At 39.0% G+C, this 21,441-nt stretch overlaps 1 protein-coding gene across 3 annotated transcripts; it reads left to right on the top strand.

Moving 5' to 3' along the window:
- Positions 1–3,695: 3,695 nt before the first annotated feature.
- CMKLR2 (chemerin chemokine-like receptor 2) lies at positions 3,696–21,346 on the top strand. Of its 3 annotated transcripts, XM_063342361.1 has the most exons (3): positions 3,699–3,913; positions 7,253–7,400; positions 18,565–21,346. In XM_063342361.1, the coding sequence occupies exon 3, from the start codon at positions 18,581–18,583 to the stop codon at positions 19,631–19,633; it is 1,053 nt and encodes a 350-aa protein (XP_063198431.1). In that variant the 5' UTR covers positions 3,699–3,913; positions 7,253–7,400; positions 18,565–18,580; the 3' UTR covers positions 19,634–21,346. The 3 variants fall into 3 exon arrangements, with proteins under 3 accessions (XP_063198433.1, XP_063198431.1, XP_063198432.1); XM_063342363.1 differs by lacking the exon at positions 7,253–7,400 and having other exon boundaries at positions 3,696–3,913; XM_063342362.1 differs by lacking the exon at positions 3,699–3,913 and having other exon boundaries at positions 7,189–7,400.
- Positions 21,347–21,441: the final 95 nt, after the last annotated feature.

The raw sequence follows: 21,441 nt of genomic DNA, 5'->3' as shown, positions 1-21,441 counted from the left end.
GTCTAAAGGATTATATATGCACAATCAATCCTTATATCACTTAGCTAAGATTTCAAAGTTTAGCATGCTATTAGTCACTTACCGAGAATCTGTTGCGGCAAGGAATCTCTCAACCTTGAGGAGTAGAACCTTAAGTGAGCGTCCCCACTCAAGGGGAGATCCTGTCGTGCAGCCCACCGCTGTGCAAGAGAGCTCAAAGGGCTCTTGGGCTGTCTGCTATTTATGGAGTAAGATAATGGACCTATAGGCATATTCGCATGGGAACAAGATGCCTAGGTTCCCACTCCAGACAGTGTTTTGGTTATGTTGCCAGCCATCTCCCACAGTTCAAGTGCAACTCATAACAACTCCCGCTGATGGCCATGGCTTGAGCAGGAGCCGGGGGGGAAAAGGGGATAGCACACCGCCACACTCCCACAATAAACCACGTAAGATATTTTCTAACATCTGAGAGCAAGCTGACTCTCCACCTTGCTTTACCCTGGGAATAATTTAAAGAAAGATTTCTTTATTCTATTCAGGAAAAAAGTGGAAACTTAAACAAGAGAAGTTTTGGTTTTTTCCACGGACAAAACTTAATTTTAGGCTAGGAATGCTGATAAGCAAAAACATCATTCTTTGAAAGAAACCTCTTTCTCCCATAGTTTGAAAATATAGAGACTTTTTCATGGCAAAAAAAAAATCAAACAGAGAGAAAAAGAACTTTTGAACAAACAACCCTTTATTTGATTTGTGTTTCTTCAGCATTTCACATACTGTTCCTGGAACTGCAGTAGTTCTTTGGATCAGAGTTCAGTCTCTCTCTCTTCTGGTCCATCAGTAAAACCATAAGTCTCTTCTACATTGTTGGATGGTCTATGTTTCTAATACTGAAGTGATCAGAGTTCTTTTTACTGATTTGCACCCAAGCTACATAAAATTAGTGTAATAATTCCCCTTTGCCTAGTTCTTCATCTTGAAATGGAGAAGTGTCTGTTCCCTTCTCTACAAGCTCTCCTCTTGAAGAGAGACTATTCTTAAATAGCCTTTACAGAAAATGCTGCAATTCTAGTCTCTAGATTCATGTAAATTCCATATTCAAGTTCATGCTAAGTGCTGAATTTGGGGCACATAGTCTTCCTAAAAAAAACCACAACAATAATTGCGAAGTAAGAAGGATTTAAAATTAACCTTCGTGTGTCTTGATACAGCTTAAGAAGTAGAACTAAAATGGAGAAATAAATATGGGGGAGTTTAACTGCCTCTTTGCTTCGACTGATTTCCTATGCTTCCCTCCCTGAGCCCACTGTTGATTTATTAGAGATAGTGCTAGTTTTGCTTTTACTGAACGCAATGGAAGAGTTAATATTGACTTTATAGACTGAGCCCTTAACCAGCAAAGTGTTTTTCAGAGCTTCTAATAATTTGCTTTGCCTATATCAGAAACAGTAGGTTTATTGAAGTTTATCAGCTCCCATCTCATTAGAGAGGCTGAGGGCTGGGTAGGGTTTAGACGCAAAACTGTGTTCTCTCCCCCGAGAGTGATCAGAGGAGAGGGCAAATGCAGAGCAGTAGGCAGAAACTTGCATTGGTTCTCCCTGTCTCACATTCATTTCTATGGATAAATAACTTAAATCCCCGTGGAGTCAAGGTTGCCTGGCACCTTTCACAAAATGTGTTTACATCCACTAAGCAGACAAACAATCTGACAAATGCAGCTGACTATAAAAAGCAACTTTAAAAATATAAATGAATATGTGTTTGACCACAGCTTCTTAGAATATCCATAGTTGATTGATTGAGTTTGATTTGGATTTGATTTGCACCAGCTTTGCACGGATATTCAGGAACCATTATCCATTGCAAGGAGCTACTGTCCAATTTAAAACCTTTGCATCTCCATAAATCCTAAGGAATGTCAATGGCTGGTCACTATTATAAAGAGTAACCAGCAGACCGCACAATTCTACATGTGCATAGGTATTTCTTTTAGTTAAGATTTTGAGTAGTAATGCTGCAAAACAACAACCTTGCTTGATCACCCACGCATCCTGTAGGCACCCTGCCTATTAGCAGATATTTTCAGGGAGCTGTCCCTAATTTTGTATCAGCCCTCAGCTTTGCTCTGTGCCTTTTGCAGGGGATTAGAACTCCTTTTCCATTTCCCTGTCTGCAGTTTGTTAGTGTTTAAGACTGGCTCTGTCACACTGAGCACAATAGCTGAGAGCAATGGTCTAGCTGCAGAATAGTGAGGGACTGGAACCTGTAGTTGTCTCCTCCCTGCAGATCTGCTCGTTTTGTGAGTTGTTATTCATCATGACAAGTTTTAACAACTTAGCTGTGAATTGGTAATAGATGAATGCAGAATGGTGAAATTTAAATACCTGTTGGGTCACTGAGTCATGTCCAGTGTATGTAACACCATAATATAATCCTATTTGAACTGTGGATTTGGGGTTTTGATCAAAAAACCTTTTACATAAGAAAATGGAAAATAAGATCTTTGAAAGAATAGGTGTAGGCAGCTATGCTGGTGACTTGAATCCCGAGTGGATGGAGGCAGCTAAAATCTTGAGGAAGTATGGCTCAGGTTCATCTCTGTACTTTGGGTTTCTTTGAACCTAGGCTAGTTAGGCTTTAGGCAGTTTTTCAGACATCTAACTCAATCCATGTGTTGTAAGTTAGATGCTCAACAGTAAATTCTGACTTCCTTTTGAGGGCTTTCCTAAAACCTCTGTAAGTGACTCTGTAGTTCCTGGTAGTTTATGTGATGTGAAAAAGTGCACGTTGGTTAATCCCTATAAGCAGTACTAAAGATTGTGAAATATGTAGTGAAACAACTATAGTTTGCGTAGCCTTATTTTTATTTCTGTACTCTGTAGTTGTCTCTGAAATTATTTTTCCAAACACTGGCATCCTTTGTATGGGAGGAGACAGCACTTGAGCTAAAATGGAAAAATACTGTTGTCAAGTTTATTTAGCTATTCAACGACTATAATCTTTAGCACTCAACGACATATCAGAATGTTTGTTTTTAAGGCACCCTTGGAAAATTCCATGGATTTCAAGTGTTATCTGAGTGGCAGGTATTATATCTTATTTTATTGTCATGTGAATACAAAATTTGAGTAGCTGTGGTCTGAAAGTTATGTAGAAAATCTTTCCTACTTATTTGTGGAAAATGAGGAAAAAATGCAAGTGTAAAAGCAAAATCTATGGGGGAAAAAAGAGGCTATTTCTACCAGTATTTTTTCCAGGTATTGTTCTTAGTAATAAAAAAATAGATCTTTTTCTTTCCCTTTCCTTGTAAATTATTCTCCAATATTAATGATTTCATAGAATGTAACACCATGATGGCTTTGTTTGCAGGAGTTACATGAAGTGCTACTTTTAAAGATCCTGCTCAAACTTATATGTATGTACACATATATATACACATACACATATAGCAATTCATTTATATGCTTGTGTATTTTAACTTGACTGAAGTAATAGATGAAGGATTTTGCCTTCTGCAGAATTACTGAATTTTTTCAGCCCATTATACATGCAAATCTTCAGATTTCTAATATCAACATAGAAAGAGGATGTGGACCTGCCTAAATGAGCCAAACCTCCCTTCGTCAGGTGATTTGGTTTAAATGTGTCGCCGGACAATTTTGTCGTAGTTGCTGACTATGGTATATAGTGGGCAGTTAAGCCACAAGTAAACATTACAGCTTTACCAAAAGGATAGGCATGAATAGTCATTAGTTTCACGGGAAGGGAGGAAATTACCCTTTTCCTGATTGTCAGGTAGTTAAACTCTGTCTTTCCCGAGTGGATTTTAATCGATGAGGTGTTAATTCAAACAGTGAGGACAAAGGAACAGTGAAGAATTTTTTTTTTTCCTAAAAAAAAAGAACAGAACTGTAAACAGCTGAATCCTGAAAAGGTAAGTAATTTCTTTCTTGTGTTTTTCAGCTTAAATTAACCTTGAGAAAAACTAAGTATCTTTTGTTTGACCTAATTTGCAAATTCATGGTTGTTACAATTTAACTGAGTTAGTTCACATTGAATTTAGTCTGGGGTGTTCGTTAGTGCTGAGTTATCTGCACATACTAATAGGCAGCTAGATAAGACCCAGTGGTCTCAGCAGTGGGAAATAATTACCAGAACTATGAGGCAAATGTTGGTAATCTAGGTAAATTAAGGCTACTTGTTTATTGCTCTGTAATTTGTGCTTTGGCTAATACTGGCAAAGTGTTTCTGAAGGTTTTTCCCCCATCTTTTTTTCCGCATACATCCTCTGCCATGAACTATCTGCCTTTGTTCTGTTTTATAGGGTTAAAAAACCCACAAAGAATCAGAAGTGCTTTTAAAACTCATTTGCTTTTCCATAGACCTACTTTATTTACTGATGGACAACCCAATATCTATTATTTGTATGAAAACACTCTCCTTGGTCTTTTTCCATCAGGTATAAAGTAGTATTTCCCTGCTCTCCAAGTCCCACATGCACTGTATGTTCATGAATATATGTCCTTCTTCAGTGTAGCTCTGGCATATTGCCATACTTAATGCAGAGTAAAAACGTCAAGACTTCATTAACTTACCCTGTTGAAAAAGCACAAATGACATGGCAAAGAGAAAAAGGCAAAGACATGAAAGTAAACAAGGTACTTTTTTTTTCCCCATTCATTTTCTTCCAAACTTTCACAAAATTATCTGAAAAGATCACACTCATAAAATTATGTCAATGGTTAATGGGTTGCACAAAAGTATATATTTAAAAAGCCATGTAATTTGGGACTCACCATACCAGTTTTACTGTGTCTGAGCACAGGAGGAACAAAAACAAGAAAAGGTTTAGGGCCCAAGCTTACATTCCTCAGGGACTTAAGATTCCTACTGTGGTTAATCAAAACCGTAGAAGAATAAAATGCTATATTTAGCTCTAAAGTGAAAACAAGCAGAACAAAATCCTTTCAGATTAAATGCAGTCTTGTCTGTAAAATTCTGTTATCTTTTTTTTCTCGCAGATACATTACATATGCTGGTTTTACTGTGCAAACTGGGTAATTGCTTATCAGAGCAAAAGTCCCTTTCAATTGAAAAGTAACAAATGTAGGTAGGACAGATTGGTAGACAATTCATTTTAAGTGCAGTAATCTGCTGTTCTTGAAAAAAGAATCTCGTTTTCTAAGAAAACTTGTCTCCACAAAATGTCTCCTGAGTCCTTAGCAGTTGTGACTTCATATTTGGTACAGCAGTAGAAAGGGTGAGGAAAATCTCTGCGTGAGGTTTAATCCTCCCTTGGCTCTGAAGGATGGAGGACCTGAACTATCATGGCCAGTACGTGTTAGAGTAGCTTTAGGTTATGGTGAAGGAAACAGCCCCTTAAGGACAATTCCTCACTACCTCAAAACTGCTAGAATTCACTGCACTGTCCAGAATACTCACTTCACTGAGAAGATGAAGAGCATTTGGCAAATGTGTGACTCGACTCTGCTTGCTGGTTTTTTTTTTTACTGTAGATCTTGTGTGAGGGTCATCTACCCAGTAATTTAATCTTTTGTCCTACTGAAATAGTACTGACCACACCCTTGAATTAACTGCCTTACAATAACTGGATTTGGCAAAGGATTTAAGAGACACACAGACTCATGTGCCATTACAAGCAAACAAAACTTGGCAGAGCTACCGATAAACGGTGCCTGTATTTAACCTATCCCAATATTTATAAAAGAACTACTATTAAAAGAGTTTTTATCAGTGAAGGTTCACCAATCAGTTACCTAGAGAAAACAGGAAATCTTTAAAATGCAAGAAATAAACAAGTGAGATGTCAAATCATGAGGTGCTTGAGTCTTTCCATGTTCTTTCCTCAGACAACCCCCCTCTTTGTCTCCTACATCATATATTCACAGGAATCATGCCTCTCTGTCCTTTTCCCATGGTCCAGGTACTCTGTGTCTCACCTAGCATCTTTTCATTCATAGCTTTTCCCCCTCACATACAAGCCATCAGCATTTTAAGTTATACTGGCAGAAGGAAGAGCTGTTGTCATGAAGGAAAGACAAAGCAGGATAGTTTTGCTGGAAGGAATTTTTAGTTCCCATTAAGAGAATCCGTGATTTGTGGACCCATAAGAGAGGTGCTTAAAACTGACAGCTTTGCTAACCAGATGCTGAAAGAAGCAGCAGTTTCCTAACTTCCCTCTTCTGTGTTTTGTCGCTTCCTTTTCCTCCTTTTCCTCCTTTTCCTCCTTTTCCTCCTTTTCCTCCTTTTCCTCCTTTTCCTCCTTTTCCTCCTTTTCCTCCTTTTCCTCCTTTTCCTCCTTTTCCTCCTTTTCCTCCTTTTCCTCCTTTTCCTCCTTTTCCTCCTTTTCCTCCTTTTCCTCCTTTTCCTCCTTTTCCTCCTTTTCCTCTTCTTTCTAATTTTTACTGGAATCAATAGACTTGATATCTGGAAAATTTGGAATTGACTAGATTCAATCAGTGTTAAACATTTTACATGGTTTGCATTAATGAGAGAGGAGTACCACTGTTCGATTATTGCTTCCACTAGAAGATTTGGGTTTGGGTAAGGGCAGACTGACAGATGCTCAGCTGATTTAAAATGGTACGATGAGTTTGGTACCATCAGAGTCAGGTGAAGCTATGGTATGTGTAGATACTAGTGGAATAATATTTCCATTTTACTGACTGAGAAACTAAGCGACATGGAGATCATGAGGCCTGGCCACAAAAACTCAGCAGGCTCTTTACAGAACTGGGAATCAAGCCAAGTCTCCAAAAAACCCAGTTCAAATTTCTGACCAGTGTTGCACTGACTGACAGATGGAGGCACTAAATAGTGATGTTTTGAGGAGCTCACTTCTCTCTTACACACAAAAGGAGATTAATCTACTAATCATAAATACAAAATGAGCGTATCTCACGGTACAGTTACAAAATGATGCTTTCAGTGTGACTTTTTAAGTATCTTTCTGGTCATTCAACATTATTTTCTATAAACCAGAGAGCTTACAAAGAAATACTGTTCAACCTTGTCTCTGCATAACAAAAAGCACCCTACAACTGTAAGGTCTCTTTCCATTCATCAGCCACCACATCTGTTGCTTGCTTGGACACTGACCAAAATGATTCATTCACATGTCTAACATTTATTTTTGGTGAAATACTGGGATTATACAGAAAGGCAATATTTCAAAACTGGGTCTAGAAAACCAAGGGAAGTTGGAAACAACTTCCTCAGCTGAAAACAAACACGGCGTTATATCATTCTGCAGCTTTATTAGAAGGAAGGCAGTAGCCAAGTGAAGCAGCTGGAATCACACTGAAGTCACTCTGAACTCCGCAGATCACTTTATTCTTCCTGCTGCGACAGAGCTCGCATCCCTGATTTACAGAGCATTTTGTTCCAAGGGACTAGAAGAGGTAGGTCAATCTCTCTGTTATATTTTAAATCTTTCTCTCTCTCTCTCCCTTCTAAATAACGTGTTTCTACAGCTACAGCAACACTTGCAGGCAAATCCTGTAAGGTAGTGGAGCACATACTACCTAAAAGAGCTTCTTGGAAGAATGCGATACTCGTTTATTTCAAAGATTATTTTGAACCACCCCTGCAGCGAGAAAAGATATGAAAGTATGTGCGAATTTAATTTTTAATGACTTTTGAATGTGTTTATACACACTTCAAGATGTCTTTTATCCTGTCAGAGAATGGTAATCTGACCAAGATGGGGGGAAATCTGTCCCCCCACACTTTTTGCATTGGTTTTAATTTTTTATTTGCTTAGGGATAGTATGTCTCCTATAGCTATATCAATTCCCAGTATTATTAGAAATAAGTACATCTCTTCCAATCTGAACAGATTCTAGAACAGAAACTGGAAATAATTTCAATTTAAGCGGCACATTAACAAACTAATTCTGAAGAATAAAAGTCAAGCAGAATTAAAAAAGGTTTCTATGATTTGAACTGGAAGGCGTGTGTGTTTTCCCCAGCCACTGTGCAATAAGGTAGGATGTGGATCTAGCTGTCATTAAGTGCATGGGAGCATGTTTCCTAGGAAGTGGCAAGAAGATTTGAAGCCGTATACACTACTGCACAATGAGACGGGGCTGGATTCCACCTCCTATTCAGACTTAGTGACAACCATGTCATTGTCACCTTTAGCCTTTCTAAATCTGATTTTGCAAAGCCAAACAATATCCTGGACCTGGTTTTGTAGATTTAAAGAAGATGTACAGATTGTCTATGAATTAAAACAGATTTGCTTTCTAGATAAATAAAATTGTATTACTGAATAATGTTAAATTTTTATTAATTCATAGCTAAGGAGAAGAGAATGAATGAGGGTATGTCAGGGTAAAGGAATTTGTCAGACCCAGTTTGTAGAAACTTATTCAGGATTAACTTGCTTATGACAGTTTGCTTTCACTAGCACCATATTCTTGTTTTGCCTCAGCTGAACTAGGAAATGGAAATATTTTGATAACCCGATTTACTTTCGTTTAATGTCACTGCAGCTTCTGCCCGAATTTAAAACATTATCAGTCACTTATGCCAGGCACACAGGGTAGAGGTCCAACCAAGTTTAGTTTAATCTATGGATTTTATATGTGCTATGAGTGATATTAGAGTGCCCTTTTATTGCACATAGAATCTCTTTGATTGTGATGTAGTGGAAATTATTTGACTCTGGAGAATGAATTCATGGTTTGGATTCAATAATTGCCGTTGTGGAAAGGGATCACAAGTCAGGAAAACTCTGTATAATGATTCCTAAGCAGGATCTGACTACAGATTTTTACTGTACCAGTGACGGCAGCAGAAAACTGTTGATAATAATGCAATTTGTATATGTTATACATTATAAATTCTTCCTTTTAATTTTAAGAATTTCTTTGTCTGCTGACAATCTGATGAGCAACTTCTGAAATGCTGTTAGATTTGTATTTATTTCTGATAGATTGATTCAAGAGGAAAATTTATATCTGTTTCCTAATAAAGCCAGCTGCCTTAAAGAATTTTCTTCTCCTTATGTTTCTTAAAAGCCACTTGAAGTTTGTGATCTGTTCTTAGATATTATTTTTTTTATTAATAACTCTGCTATTGCAAGCACTGAGCAGCTAGCTTTGTAGAGGATTGTAGTCTGTTGAACGGTCTTGTTATTTGCTTATTTATTCATTTCGTCTTATGGAATGTGCCAGCAGTTCAGCTGTCTCTTACTGTGCTGTCTGGTTGTCTGGCTAATTTTCACTCATTATTTCTGATAATGGCTTGATTTGTGTTCATTCAGTCTGAAGCTAGCAGTTTCACAACAGTGCAGGGCTCTGTTGTTGCTGGCTTTGCAGAAGAGAACTGAGTGGGAGGAACAGTTTCTCCTGGCCTGTTACCAGAAGAAAGGATTGCTGTGACTGGGGTGGGTGGTGTCCAAGAGACATTTGGTTTTAGAAGGGAAGATGTCATCATGCGCAGATCAACTCTCCCACACTTGCTGCTACTTTTACAGTGTGCAATGAGGCTCTTGAGACAAAAAGAAAAATTGTGTGTCCTCAGAAGAAGCATGTAGTACTTCCAGGGGAGCTCAGCTAATTCTGTGCTCTTTGTGTCTTCGATATGTTCCAGAGGTTGAGAGCCTGGAGACAGGAGCAAAAAGCCCTGCATTGGCCCACATTCACTCTTTTCCAGAGAGAATTTGTGCTGGCTTGTTGCAGCTCTCTCATACCTGGCCCACCATTTTACTGCATTACAATTCTTTAGATGAACTGAACAGACCTGCTGCAGATACAATATTTTCATTAGTGGGCTCAAAGGGAAACTAAAAGGGAAACTAACAAAACCCATTGCTACAAGTGAGATTTGTGTGCAAGGGTTATCTGCAAAGGACAGCACTCTAGAATTCTCCGTTCATTGCCAGGAACATTAGCTAGCAAAGAGTTTGCAGCCTTCTCCTACTTCTCTTTCCCAGCCCAGGCTCTCTTGTCCCTTTTTGATACTTCTTGAAGGATGTATTTCAAGAATCACATGGCATAGGTATGAAGAACCAGCACCTTTTCCCTCTATCCACAAAAGATATTTATCTCTTAATTCTTTTGGCAAGGTCTGAATTCTGTCTCCAACTCTGTCTTTGAATCTACTGTTTGGCTTTGAGCAAGATACTTCTGTTCCCTTCCCTACTCTTCTTGTGCCTGTTTATTCTGATTAATTATAAACAAGACAGGAATTGTCTCTCATTATGTGCTTATAGTGCTTAGATCCAGTGAGGCTTTGATCTCCAAGGCTAGGGTCTTTGGGTACTTTCCCAACATAAAATACTTGCTTCTTTCAGCAAGTGTGAGCCTGGCACACAAGTTTATTCTCTTCTGAAGCCTTCTAGATGAGAGGCGGTGGTGAGTAGTAAGTCCTGTACCGTCAATGTAATATCACTTTCTGCACTACCATTTCTTCTTTCCGGTGATCCTCTTTTAACGAGCTCAGCCCCACATTATTTTAATGACATATTTGGGAAATGTTAAGAACCATTGCCCATTTAAGAAAACTGAGTAACTTGTCCTAAACTCTTACCTGAGGGTGTTGTACCTGTATCTGTGTGGAGTCAGGTGAGAAGTGATTTGCAAAGGTAATGTGAGACGCCTGTAAAACCGGTATTTCCAAGCTCCTAATTTAACATCTTAATCATAGGCACCATCTATTCTTACCAGTGCTAGGGAGTGTTCACAATGCCCTATTAGGGAGACAGATAAATATCCAGCCCTCCTGAAATTGCATTAACAATATGAATTTTTCAGTTTTGCAGGAATACACGCGGTGCTTATTTTAGGCTTGATCTTAAAGTAAGTAAAAGAGTTAGCTTTGTATGAGTAGGAATATTAGCATAACACTGATACAGAAGTAGAAACCCTTACTTACTGGACACTGTGATCCTAGTTTATTAACCGTGAGGACATAATAAAATATGTTATCTTATCAGCGGTAGTGTTTTGGTTTTATACTAGCAATATTTTAGAATTGGATGTTCTGATAGACTCATGCAAGAGTATGTGTCAGGAGTAATATAACCATAGCAATATTACAATCATGCTAGAAGAAACTGCTGATGTAGATTTAAAGAGTAGAATAAACCTAGAAGAAGGGAGATCAGTTTAGAAGGCAGTACGTAACCAAGCATACTGTTAGAAGTGACTGGGAAATGAATAGGGGAAATAGAATAGGATATAAGAAGGCCTATTTGAGGAATGAGTTGTGTTACTCATTTTCTCTGGGGTTAGCTCTTAACTCTTCTTCTTAAAAGGACTGTAAGTGTAACAGATTGCAAGCTGTTTTTTAATCTGTTATTTGATAGAGATTTTGTATCTTGCTGGAGATGGTTATTTTATTTTTTCCGTAATGACCTGTTGTTACACTGCAGTAACTTTAGAATGGCTGTTGTTCAACATATGTTTAATTGGCCTTAAGCAGTCTGCTGAGACAACAGTTGATAGTCTGAAAGAAATCTCTGCATTCACTCTTTATTGTCTGCTCTCACTTTGCTAATTCCTGTTAGGATGGAGTTGTGGTTAAAGCATGTTTTTGCTGAAGGAGTACAACCATTTAAAAAACATGCTCAGAGCTGCATGATCGTGTAACGATCATGTGAATGCTAGGCAAAATCTTCTTTCATCACAAATATATGAAACAGTTGCAAAGTAGAAATTTCATACAATTTTTGCATGAAAAACATGAAAAGCCATGCTTGATTAGAAATACAAGCGTTCGTTACCTTATCAGTCCAGTCACTGTGAAGATGAGGCACTTAAAAAGTTTTAAATTGGGTCTCTCCATTACTCTAGGTATGTAGTTATTATGGTGGCTTGTAGTCAAAGAAAATACTGCTGGCATTTGTGGAGGAATAGAGAACATGTGAAACTTCCCTGGAACAATAATTCATTAGTGTGCGTATTTACATGGTGAGGACACAGCCAATATGATATATGGTATACCGGCTGGGCTTTGTCATCAGAGAGGTGTGCTTAGTGCCTCTGAAGTATGTTGTGGGCCTGCAGAGAGAGATTAATGTATATGACAAGCAAATGGTGGAGATCCAGGTTCCTTTTCTCTTCAATGCAGAGAAAACAGACTAGTATCTGCAAGGGCTGCCCAGGTAGGTGCTGGCTCCCTCCAGCGCAGTGGGCATGACGGCACCGGGGAGAGCCTCCCTTCAGGAAGGGGAAGGTCTCCCAGAGATGAAGCTGTGGTTTCTCTGCTCCATCATGAGTGCGGGAACAGTGTTACGTTTAAGAAAGGAGGATGAGACTGTGGTTGAACCTCTAGGCAGGGACTCTAGGTTTAGTACCTGGTTTGATCAGAGGCTTCCTGTAGGTCATTCTCAGCCTTCCCGTCTGTAAACCAGACTGATGGTACTCCTCACTTTAGTCCACTTTCACTAAGCGTTGTGAATGCCGAGGTGTTATGATCGGTTATGTAAATACTTTGGCAGTGCTGACACATACAATATAAGACCATATTTTAAATCTGTTTACCTAAACTTCTATTTTTATCTACTTGTAGGAATGCTTAAATTTTTTTTCCCCCCACTTTAAGTGTTTCACAGATATCATCTGTCATTTTCTTGGCTCTGCTGTAATATGTTTGTGGACTTGCAGTGGTTCTGGCAAATCCTAACATTCAAAAGGAATATTAGAAAAGATATTTCTACTTTTAGCTATATTAATGGAAGGGAATAAGAGCAGGAGTAAGCACTAACTACACAGTTACCAAGTGCTCCTCCCTACATATCCTGAAGGCATCTGAGTTTCTTTGTCTTCTTTGGGGATGGAAGTCTTGATGCTTGGGATCAGCATGAAAATAAATCACTTTTGATGATACAGAGTTGCTGGTTGCAGATATTTATGAGCTACTTGATTGTGGAAATGGTGCTCTGCTCAATTGCAGCAGTTGTCTAGATGATTTGTTATATTCAGGCCAGACCTACTATAGATGCTTTTCCTATTACAGCAGCATTATTTAGCTATAAAGTTGGGTTTTCAATTTGTTGTTTGACATTTCTGTGTCGGCAAAAGTGCTGGTCTGAAATTATTGCTTTACCAATATTAACTGAGTCTGCTCTATAAGGTTTTGTTAATCCTGCTGTAACACTCACTTTGTGTAAAATGCTATGAAGCTATTATCTGGTCAAATGACTTCAATACCACAGAAGAAGTGGTGTGTTATGACTAATAAGGTCATGTTTGGCCTTGCTCAAAGAAAGTTGTTTTTGGCATAAATTTTAGGAGATGTCTAGCTAGTACATTGCGTATACATTTCCAACACTACTTCACTGAGAGATGTAATGGAGAATGATGGTTATTTGCATTCTTGACTTGTCTGCTAGGACAAATACATCTATATTATGGCTTGAAAAGGTTTCCAGTCACATATCATATTATTATGACCCATTCTAGTTGTGGAATTCAGGATGGCTTACAAAGTCATTCTGTACCATACATCTAATGACCATTAAAACGATAGTCAAGAGATAGGTGTTTGTGTATGTGTCTGTGAAAGAGAAAACATGCACACAAGCCTTGATTCTACTTTTGTGTATACTAGCTTAAAATGCTCATTTCCTAGTAGCTTTGTCTGCAGGGACAGCTTAAGACTTAAATTATAACGTAGCTATGATTTAATTTTGTAGTATGGGTGTATCAGGCACTTCCTGCTTTTGGGATGTTTCTACATGGAGGCAAGTGGTCATCTTGGTTTTGTTCTTTTGAGGGAGAAGTATAAGTCTATGGCAGTTTGTAATTTCATAAGTATTCCTTGTGAGTTTTAGGATCTTTTCTTATGTCTTTGTAAAATACTTGCCAGAAATATGGGTATACCTTTAACAAACTTGCTCAGCCTTCTGTGGTTTTAACTTCACAGACAAACTACTGTGTGAATTTCATGTTTCTTTTTAAAGCTAGATAAATTCAAAATTTAGCACCTCAAAAGTTCCAAGAATTTTTTTTGAGGGCTCGCAAATGAATTCAGCATCCAAACTTGCTGAGACACAGTATGACATGCACGCTTTAGGTGACCTTTTGAGAAACTAGTTGTTCTCAACACTTGGCTCTTGCAAATTACAAAAGTTGAAGTGAATCGATCAAATAAGCTTTTCTTTAGCCATAGATCACATACCTGTAATGTGCTCAGAATTATTCATAAAGACATTAAAAGGAGGGTTTGTGTAGTATATTCCCTCTGTGAAGTTAACTGTTGAGACAGCCAACTCCGCAAACCATAATTTTCCTATTAAGTCAGGACCCACTATTGTGACCTCTGAAATCAATTTAGCTGGGCAGAGGCTCTGAGCACTGTTTATCACACTGAACAAATAGATTTTGGGACTACCACTCAAATATTTGTGTTAACTGTTAACTAACATAGACAATGAATAAGCTTTTCCCTTGGACCTCTCTGTAAATTTTGAAAGTAATGGGGACCAAATGTGAGATAGAGGTTGTGTGGGCTGTAGCCCAAACACGTGGCATAAACGACCAGTGTAATTAAGCTGGACCCTAACTTGTGCACTGCCCAGAGAACTTTGAAGCCCCAGGAAGGCTTTGCATCAAGTCAAGTGAGTGCAAATGGCAACTGTTTTGTTTGTTTTCTCCTATTTTAGACTGAAAACCCAATGTAATTTCATTCCAAAGCCATTCCACTGACCTCAGGGCTGAGGCGTGGAGAGGTCAAACGACTTCCCCTGGTCAAACAGGATGCATGTGGCATAGCCATGAATAGAGTCCAAAGTACTAGTCCCATGTCATAACCGTAAGGCCATTCTTAGTGTGACAAAAGCTGTTCTATTTTAAGCAGATTCAATCCTTTTTCCAAGTTGTTGTTACGGCTCAACTTTATGAAATACTGTAATGGTGGCAGAGAAAATGAACTCTAGGTACTTGTAGTAAAAAGCTATGAATATGTCGGTTGAGATTCTGTAATTCTGTAATTCCCTGCTGAGATTCAGAGAAAGACAGTTCATGTAGCACATGAGGAAGTCTCTTCCCAGCAGTTCTGTGGCTTTGTATTTTAGAAATATTTCTTAACAATCTGTACTTCTTGGTAATTCTGTTTTCTGTCCCAGGATCTAAAAGGTACTAGCACCAAGTACCAGCCTGTCATATTCCTATGAAGTTGTTTAGTAATTAATGTCTGTTCTACAGAAGGGGACAGGAAATGAAACCTCCTGGTCAAACGTCCTGAAACATATTTGCTTAAAATTAAGCGGATATATTCATAATTAAGCAACTGAATCAAGGAGGCTCAGTTTTTAGAGCTGCTTGTGACCTCAGCAAACAGGAACAGACTCCAGTCAAACAACTGCTGAGCGTGCACTTTAGACAGACTGTTTACTATGAGGAAAAAAAAAAAAGGATGAAGTCTAAACTCAGTTATATTCACCCATATGCAGTACAACACTGTTCTGTAACCTGTGGCTGCCCCCAGGTCCTATTGCCAGGCCTCTAACCGCACTTTCCTGTTTATTGAAAAATACTTTCCTCCCTCTGGCTCCTTTTTGCAACACCGGACCAGCAGGGACTGAGCCAGTGAACTGCACCAAACCTCCCCTACCCTTTCTAGCAGTTGGCCTGAAAGCCAAGTGGAAACTGCTGGCAAAAAGTCTTGTTTCCTCTACCGAGCCTCTGTTTGCAGACAGGTTCATGGAAGTCTTTCCAGCCTGGAAATGAGGCCATTTGTCAAAGATCATACAGGAAATCAGTGACAGAATTAGGAACAGAATTAGATTTTTTTCACTTTCAAGACCTAGACTTGAACTGTAAGACAGTTCTGACATTGAAAGTTTATTAATAAATAAAACCCAAACTCATGTATTTGGGACAATGTGTGTTTCAAGAACATAAACATCCTGATGAATTATGGCTAATGGTTATCCTAGAAGAAAAAAATCTATGTGTTTTTTGATGTAAACCAGCATAGCTCCACTGAAAATCCCCACTGCTTATGTTTTCCAGGGCAGGGCTTAACACTGTGAGACCTGTTATAGAAGTGCTTCATATATGTGGATGCCTCTCAGAGGTAAAAGTTTCTGGGCTTTGCAAATGTGATTGTCCGTCTTTGCTGAGCCCTAGCCGTAGAGTCTAGTTTCAGCATCTGTGCACAGGGAGCAGTGGTAAGCAATGTTCCTCCTGCTTTTTTGCCCCCGCTGATAAAGAGTTACTGCATTGGAAGACTAGGAGTTAGAGATAAGAAAGAATACAAGCTTGGAAAAACAACTGCATTCTAGAGTTGCGCTCTTTCAATGGAGGAGTTTTAAACTGCAGGAGGCTTGGTAAATATTTGGTACTTATTTAGGTATGTTTTCTTTCTCCTGCTACACATCATCTTTGAAATTCTAAATATAAAATTAATGTTGTTGGACAGTAGGCAAATGTTTGTTATTGTCGTTATGTTTTTTTAGCACCATTAGGAAAAAAAGCGTGGGGATTGCACATATAGGGAGGAAATGTTTGAATACAAGTATTGTTGCATTGTGCTAGCTCTTGAGAAACTTAAAAGCAAAATTGGTTAGTAACTGCAATACAGGATGATAATCAGCAAGAGTCTGAAAAATTGGATTTTTTTTGTTGAATTGCGTAAGTTTGATTTGAAGGTATAGTTCTTTTTATATTAACCTGACTGTCCTCAGAAACTGTCCAAATGTAATGTTGTTCCAGATGTTAGTGGTACTGCTCCTTGTTTATGCTATTCCTCAGCAGCTGTTAAGCTATTTGAAAAAATGACTCAGATGGGTGGTACTGATATTTGATGCAGAATCTACCCCCAAGGGCCAAGTAATTACATAAATGCAGCCCAATAAGTATCATTTTATCAGGACAGCAAACCCAATAACATTCCTTCAGCCTGATGTAAATTACAAAGGGCAAATGTTATCATAGCCTCTTGACAGAACAGGCTGTATTGATTCTTATTACATATTTTTTTTTATCAAGAGATGTAAAATTACACATTTTTTCCCCCTTGTCCATCCATCTACGAATGAGAAAACTAATCCTGCTAATGTGTGTGCACATGCATAGCTTCACTTGCGTGAGTAATCCTTTCAAAATAAGTGAACTGCGTTTTTGGAGGAAAGGTATGTACATGAATAGAAGCTTGCAGATGTGATTCTGCAGGCAGTGTACTTTGGAGACCCTGCTCCTGTTGTCCTTGGCATGCTAAAACTGATGGAATTACAGGAATGCAGGGCTGGGTTCCAAAAGCAGGGCTGAATTTCAGTTTCTGAATGAAGCTAGCACTCAGAAGCGTACCAGTGAGCTCATCCATAGTACAGCTAATGGGCTGGTCATGTCCTGCTCTCAGGGACAGGTTTTTAGTGCAGCTGAGCCAGACAATATAGCTTTAAATGATCACAGAATTTAACAGAATATTTGTTTTGATCATGGCAGATACTTTTGTGAGACTCTGGCCATCTGTGCTGTGCTACAGCTTGTCTCTACTGTGGAAGGAACACATAACTTCTGAGTGCTTTTTCCTGTTCAACTTCTATTTGCTGTCTGTTTTCCCATTAATTCCTTTTTTTCTGTTTTGTGGTTTTGTTTTTTTTTTTTTCTTTTGGTTTATATTTTCCTTCTCCCCGCTCTGCTTCTCTCCCTCCCACACTCTTCCTTTGGAGTTTTAGAAGAAGATTCCTATGTGAAAAATCATGTTGTACTTCTAAGTTTCAGAAGCTTTTGCAACAGAAGAAAGCGGAGACTGTCGTTCTCTCTTAAAAAAAGAATAAAGGAGACACACATATTTTCATCTTTAGCTATTACAGTGTGTCGTCTTCTCCTGGGAAGCTTTATTTTCTTTCATCTGTTACCTATTTCTCAGCTCACAAGTGGAAGAATATCACAATTGTATGTATTGTCCCTGAAATAGGTTCTGGGTATTTCCTTCTTTACATCCTTTGCTGCATTGAGGAAATCTAATATGTTGAATGTGTCTGAAAATCAGCATTCCGTGATACAAAGATAGATACATGATAGAGAGGAATAAACCCATGAACTTTCAGTTGCAGGAGAAATTGCTGTCTATGATTTTGTTAAATATAATTTGAGGTGTGTATGTGTGGGTGGTAATTTTATTAAAAATAGTTTCCTGGCATTTTAGCTGCACTTTTTTGCCTACATAGCTGCCTGGTGCTTCTCTGATTTCTGACAGATATAATCCATAAAACTTGCTTCAAATGGGAACAGAGCAGTAAAATTTGAAACTTGACTAGAAAAGAACAGAAAAATCACACTTCAGTAAAACTTTGCGGGCTGTTCTACCAGAAATTTATCAGTGATACTGTGCTCAGTGGTCTCTATTAGGAAATAAATGCAAGGAAAACAGTTCCTGAAGATTTCAAGTGTTGTCTTGATTGAACGTTCTTGATTGAAATGTCTGTGACCAAACTACTCCACAAGCTTTGTGCTAGCAACTGACAGCTAAAAAGCCATAGCTATGTGAAACTAAGTCAATATTTTCTTTTTTTTTGTGACCAAGAATTTAAAGGAGTTGCAGGTTACTATTTGCAGTGCAGTAAAACATTTCTCTTCTGACTGTTCCATTTCTTTTCTTCCCCAGAAAGCAACTGTGCAACATGACATTTGAAGATTTTGAGAACTACTCTTATTTCTATGACCTGGCTGAGGAAGATGAATCACCCCAGTCCTCCCTCAGCATTGCCCATATTATTTCCCTTTCCTTTTACAGTGTGGCATTTCTGCTGGGAGTGCCAGGTAATGCCATCGTCATCTGGTTTATGGGCTTTAAGTGGGATAAATCTGTTTCTACACTCTGGTTCCTCAATCTGGCCATTGCAGATTTCATTTTTGTTCTCTTCCTGCCCCTCTATATTACATACGTGGCAATGGGCTTCCACTGGCCTTTTGGGAAGTGGCTCTGCAAAATGAACTCATTCATTGCACTGCTGAATATGTTTGCCAGTGTGTTCTTCCTGACATTCATCAGCCTTGACCGCTACATCCGCCTAGTCCACCCAGTCTTTTCCTACAAGTATCGAACTGTAAGGAACACCCTCATCCTTAGTGGGATCATTTGGATGTCAGCTGCGATTATTGGTGGCCCTGCCTTATACTTTAGAGACACGGCTACAGTTCTCAACAATGTCACCATTTGCTACAACAACTTCCATGTGCACGACAGAGAACTTATTTTGCTGACACATCACATTCTCATTTGGGTGAGGCTTGCATTTGGTTACCTCTTTCCTCTAGTGACCATGGTCATTTGCTACTCATTGTTGATTGTCAAAGTGAAGAGGAGAACTGTATTGACTTCCAGCAGGCTTTTCTGGACCATCATTGCCGTAGTTGTAGCTTTTTTTGTTTGCTGGACACCATATCACATATTCAGCATTGTGGAGCTGTCTGCTCACCACGATGAAAACTTGCACGACTTACTGCAAGATGGCATTCCCCTCTCCACTGGCCTTGCTTTCATCAACAGTTGCCTCAATCCAATCCTCTACGTTCTGATTAGCAAAAAGTTCCAGGCCCAGGTCAAGACGACGGTCTCTGAAGTGCTAAAATTGGCACTGTGGGAGGTGAGCCGCTCGGGAACTGTCAGCGAGCAGCTGTGGAGCTCGGACAACACCCATGCGCCCGTGCACTATTGTGAAACTGCTCAGTGACTGCTCTTGTCACCATCCCTCTCCAAAACAGCTGAGAGGAGATTTGGAGGTGTTCTTGACTTCACATCTGCCAGTCGGATGTGTATCTTTGCATATGCAGTTTTATGTAAACAGCTGGCTTAATTGCACTTGCTGCTTTCCTTGAAAGGTTTTTAAAGGACACGTGGTTTGGGTGTGGTGTACTTGCAACACACACACAGCCTGAACTGAAAGTTATCAGTGTAAGTGGAATTCCTGTAACTGGGTTTGTGATCAGGGATGTTGTTGTAATCCTGTTGTTTCGTTGTGGTTCCATACCTCATTGATATCAAAAGAGCACATAATAAAAATATTCCTCCTTGCTATCACTGATGACACTCTTGATGGAGGCGTTCTCATCCAAGAGGTTGTGGCTGTACATCAATGGGGCACGAGTCTCCTGGTTGTCTTGTATTGCCTTAAGTGCGAATCACCTGGCGACATCCCAGCTAAGCAAAGCAATCGGTGGCTCCCCTCTGCAGTTGGAGAAGAATCCCAAGACAGAGAACGCTGAATTACTGCCTTCTCTTGTCAAATAGGAAAAATATGGAAATAAAATCTGTTATCTTATACTCAAAACTAAGACAGGAGATCCCATGTTTTCTCATCACTTATTCTTGTGCTTTTAGCACTAGTTGGGTGCAAAATAATGAGCAGATATTTCATACAGGTGTCAGTCTCATTTGAAACGTGCAAAGTATTAGTGAAAATGTTTCTTACAGAAGCTGAGATAAAGGCCCCCTTCCACACTCGTTCTTTTTCTGTGTTTAAACTTTCAAGCTCAAAGAGGTTTACAACTCCTGAAGAGCAACTGTTGGTTGCTCTTTATTGCTCTGTCAAACAAAGGTAAAGACATAATATAACATTTTGTTTGTCTTGGTGCCAATCTCCAAATACTAGGCAGAGTGAATTCAACAATGTTCTGTTAGAAGTCTGTAGCCAAATTCGGACTTCTTTGCCAAATGAGAGGCAAGACAGTACATCCAGGAAATGTACTCCCACAAGTCCACTCCTGTAAGAAAGATGAAGTAGTCCCAGTTATGCTGTATCCTGTTCCAACTTGTTGCTTGCTGCAGAATCACACATGCACCAGTGCAAATGTATATGCTAAATGGGGTGGACCAATTTCCGATGCAATACCACTTTAATTAAAAAGTTGAACGTGGGATAAAGCTCCACTAAAAGTAAAAGCATAAAGCTTTGGGTAAATTTGAACTGGTTTCTCCTTGTTATTGGCCTAGATATATAGAATAAAACTGCCTTTCAGATAATCTGTCTAGTTTCTATGGCCTGCCAACACACATAAGTAGCATTTATACTGCAATTGAGGCCTTACATGTAGATATATTTGCTTTTGTATAAAATATATATATATATATGTATATGCATGCATGAGCACATCCAGTATTGGTAGCTGTACAAATAGAAAAGAAGTCTGACTGTGGTCTCTCACTGTTTCTTTGGCCTCTGGTTTCAGAGTTTGGGAGCGTCAGGCAGGGTCGGTGGAATTTGGGCTGGGAAGTTGGTAAGCAGCACTCTTCCTTTGAGTCACTTGCTGCCTGGTACATAGTGACTCATCATATTTTGGCACGGTGCTGCTAAATGTATCTAAATCAAACATTCTGCAGTTTTTCTTCACATGTTCCCTGACATCTTTCTAAGAATGATGTGTTAGTACGACTCTCCTGACTGTACTCCCAGTGAAGTAATAAAATTTTGTTCTTTCCAAACAGTGTGTTCATTTGCTTTTCTTAGCAGCGATAGGCAGTGACCATCCATTCTTAGAACAG

This window comes from Chroicocephalus ridibundus, chromosome 7, assembly GCF_963924245.1.
Source record: "Chroicocephalus ridibundus chromosome 7, bChrRid1.1, whole genome shotgun sequence".
NCBI lineage: Eukaryota > Metazoa > Chordata > Aves > Charadriiformes > Laridae > Chroicocephalus > Chroicocephalus ridibundus.
Note: the sequence above shows the minus strand (reverse complement) of the source record. Positions and strands in the feature narration are given on the sequence as shown.

Coding starts and splice junctions, on each gene's coding strand:
- CMKLR2 (XM_063342363.1), top strand. CDS start 18,581: ATGACATTTGAAGATTTTGAGAACTACTCTTATTTCTATGACCTGGCT.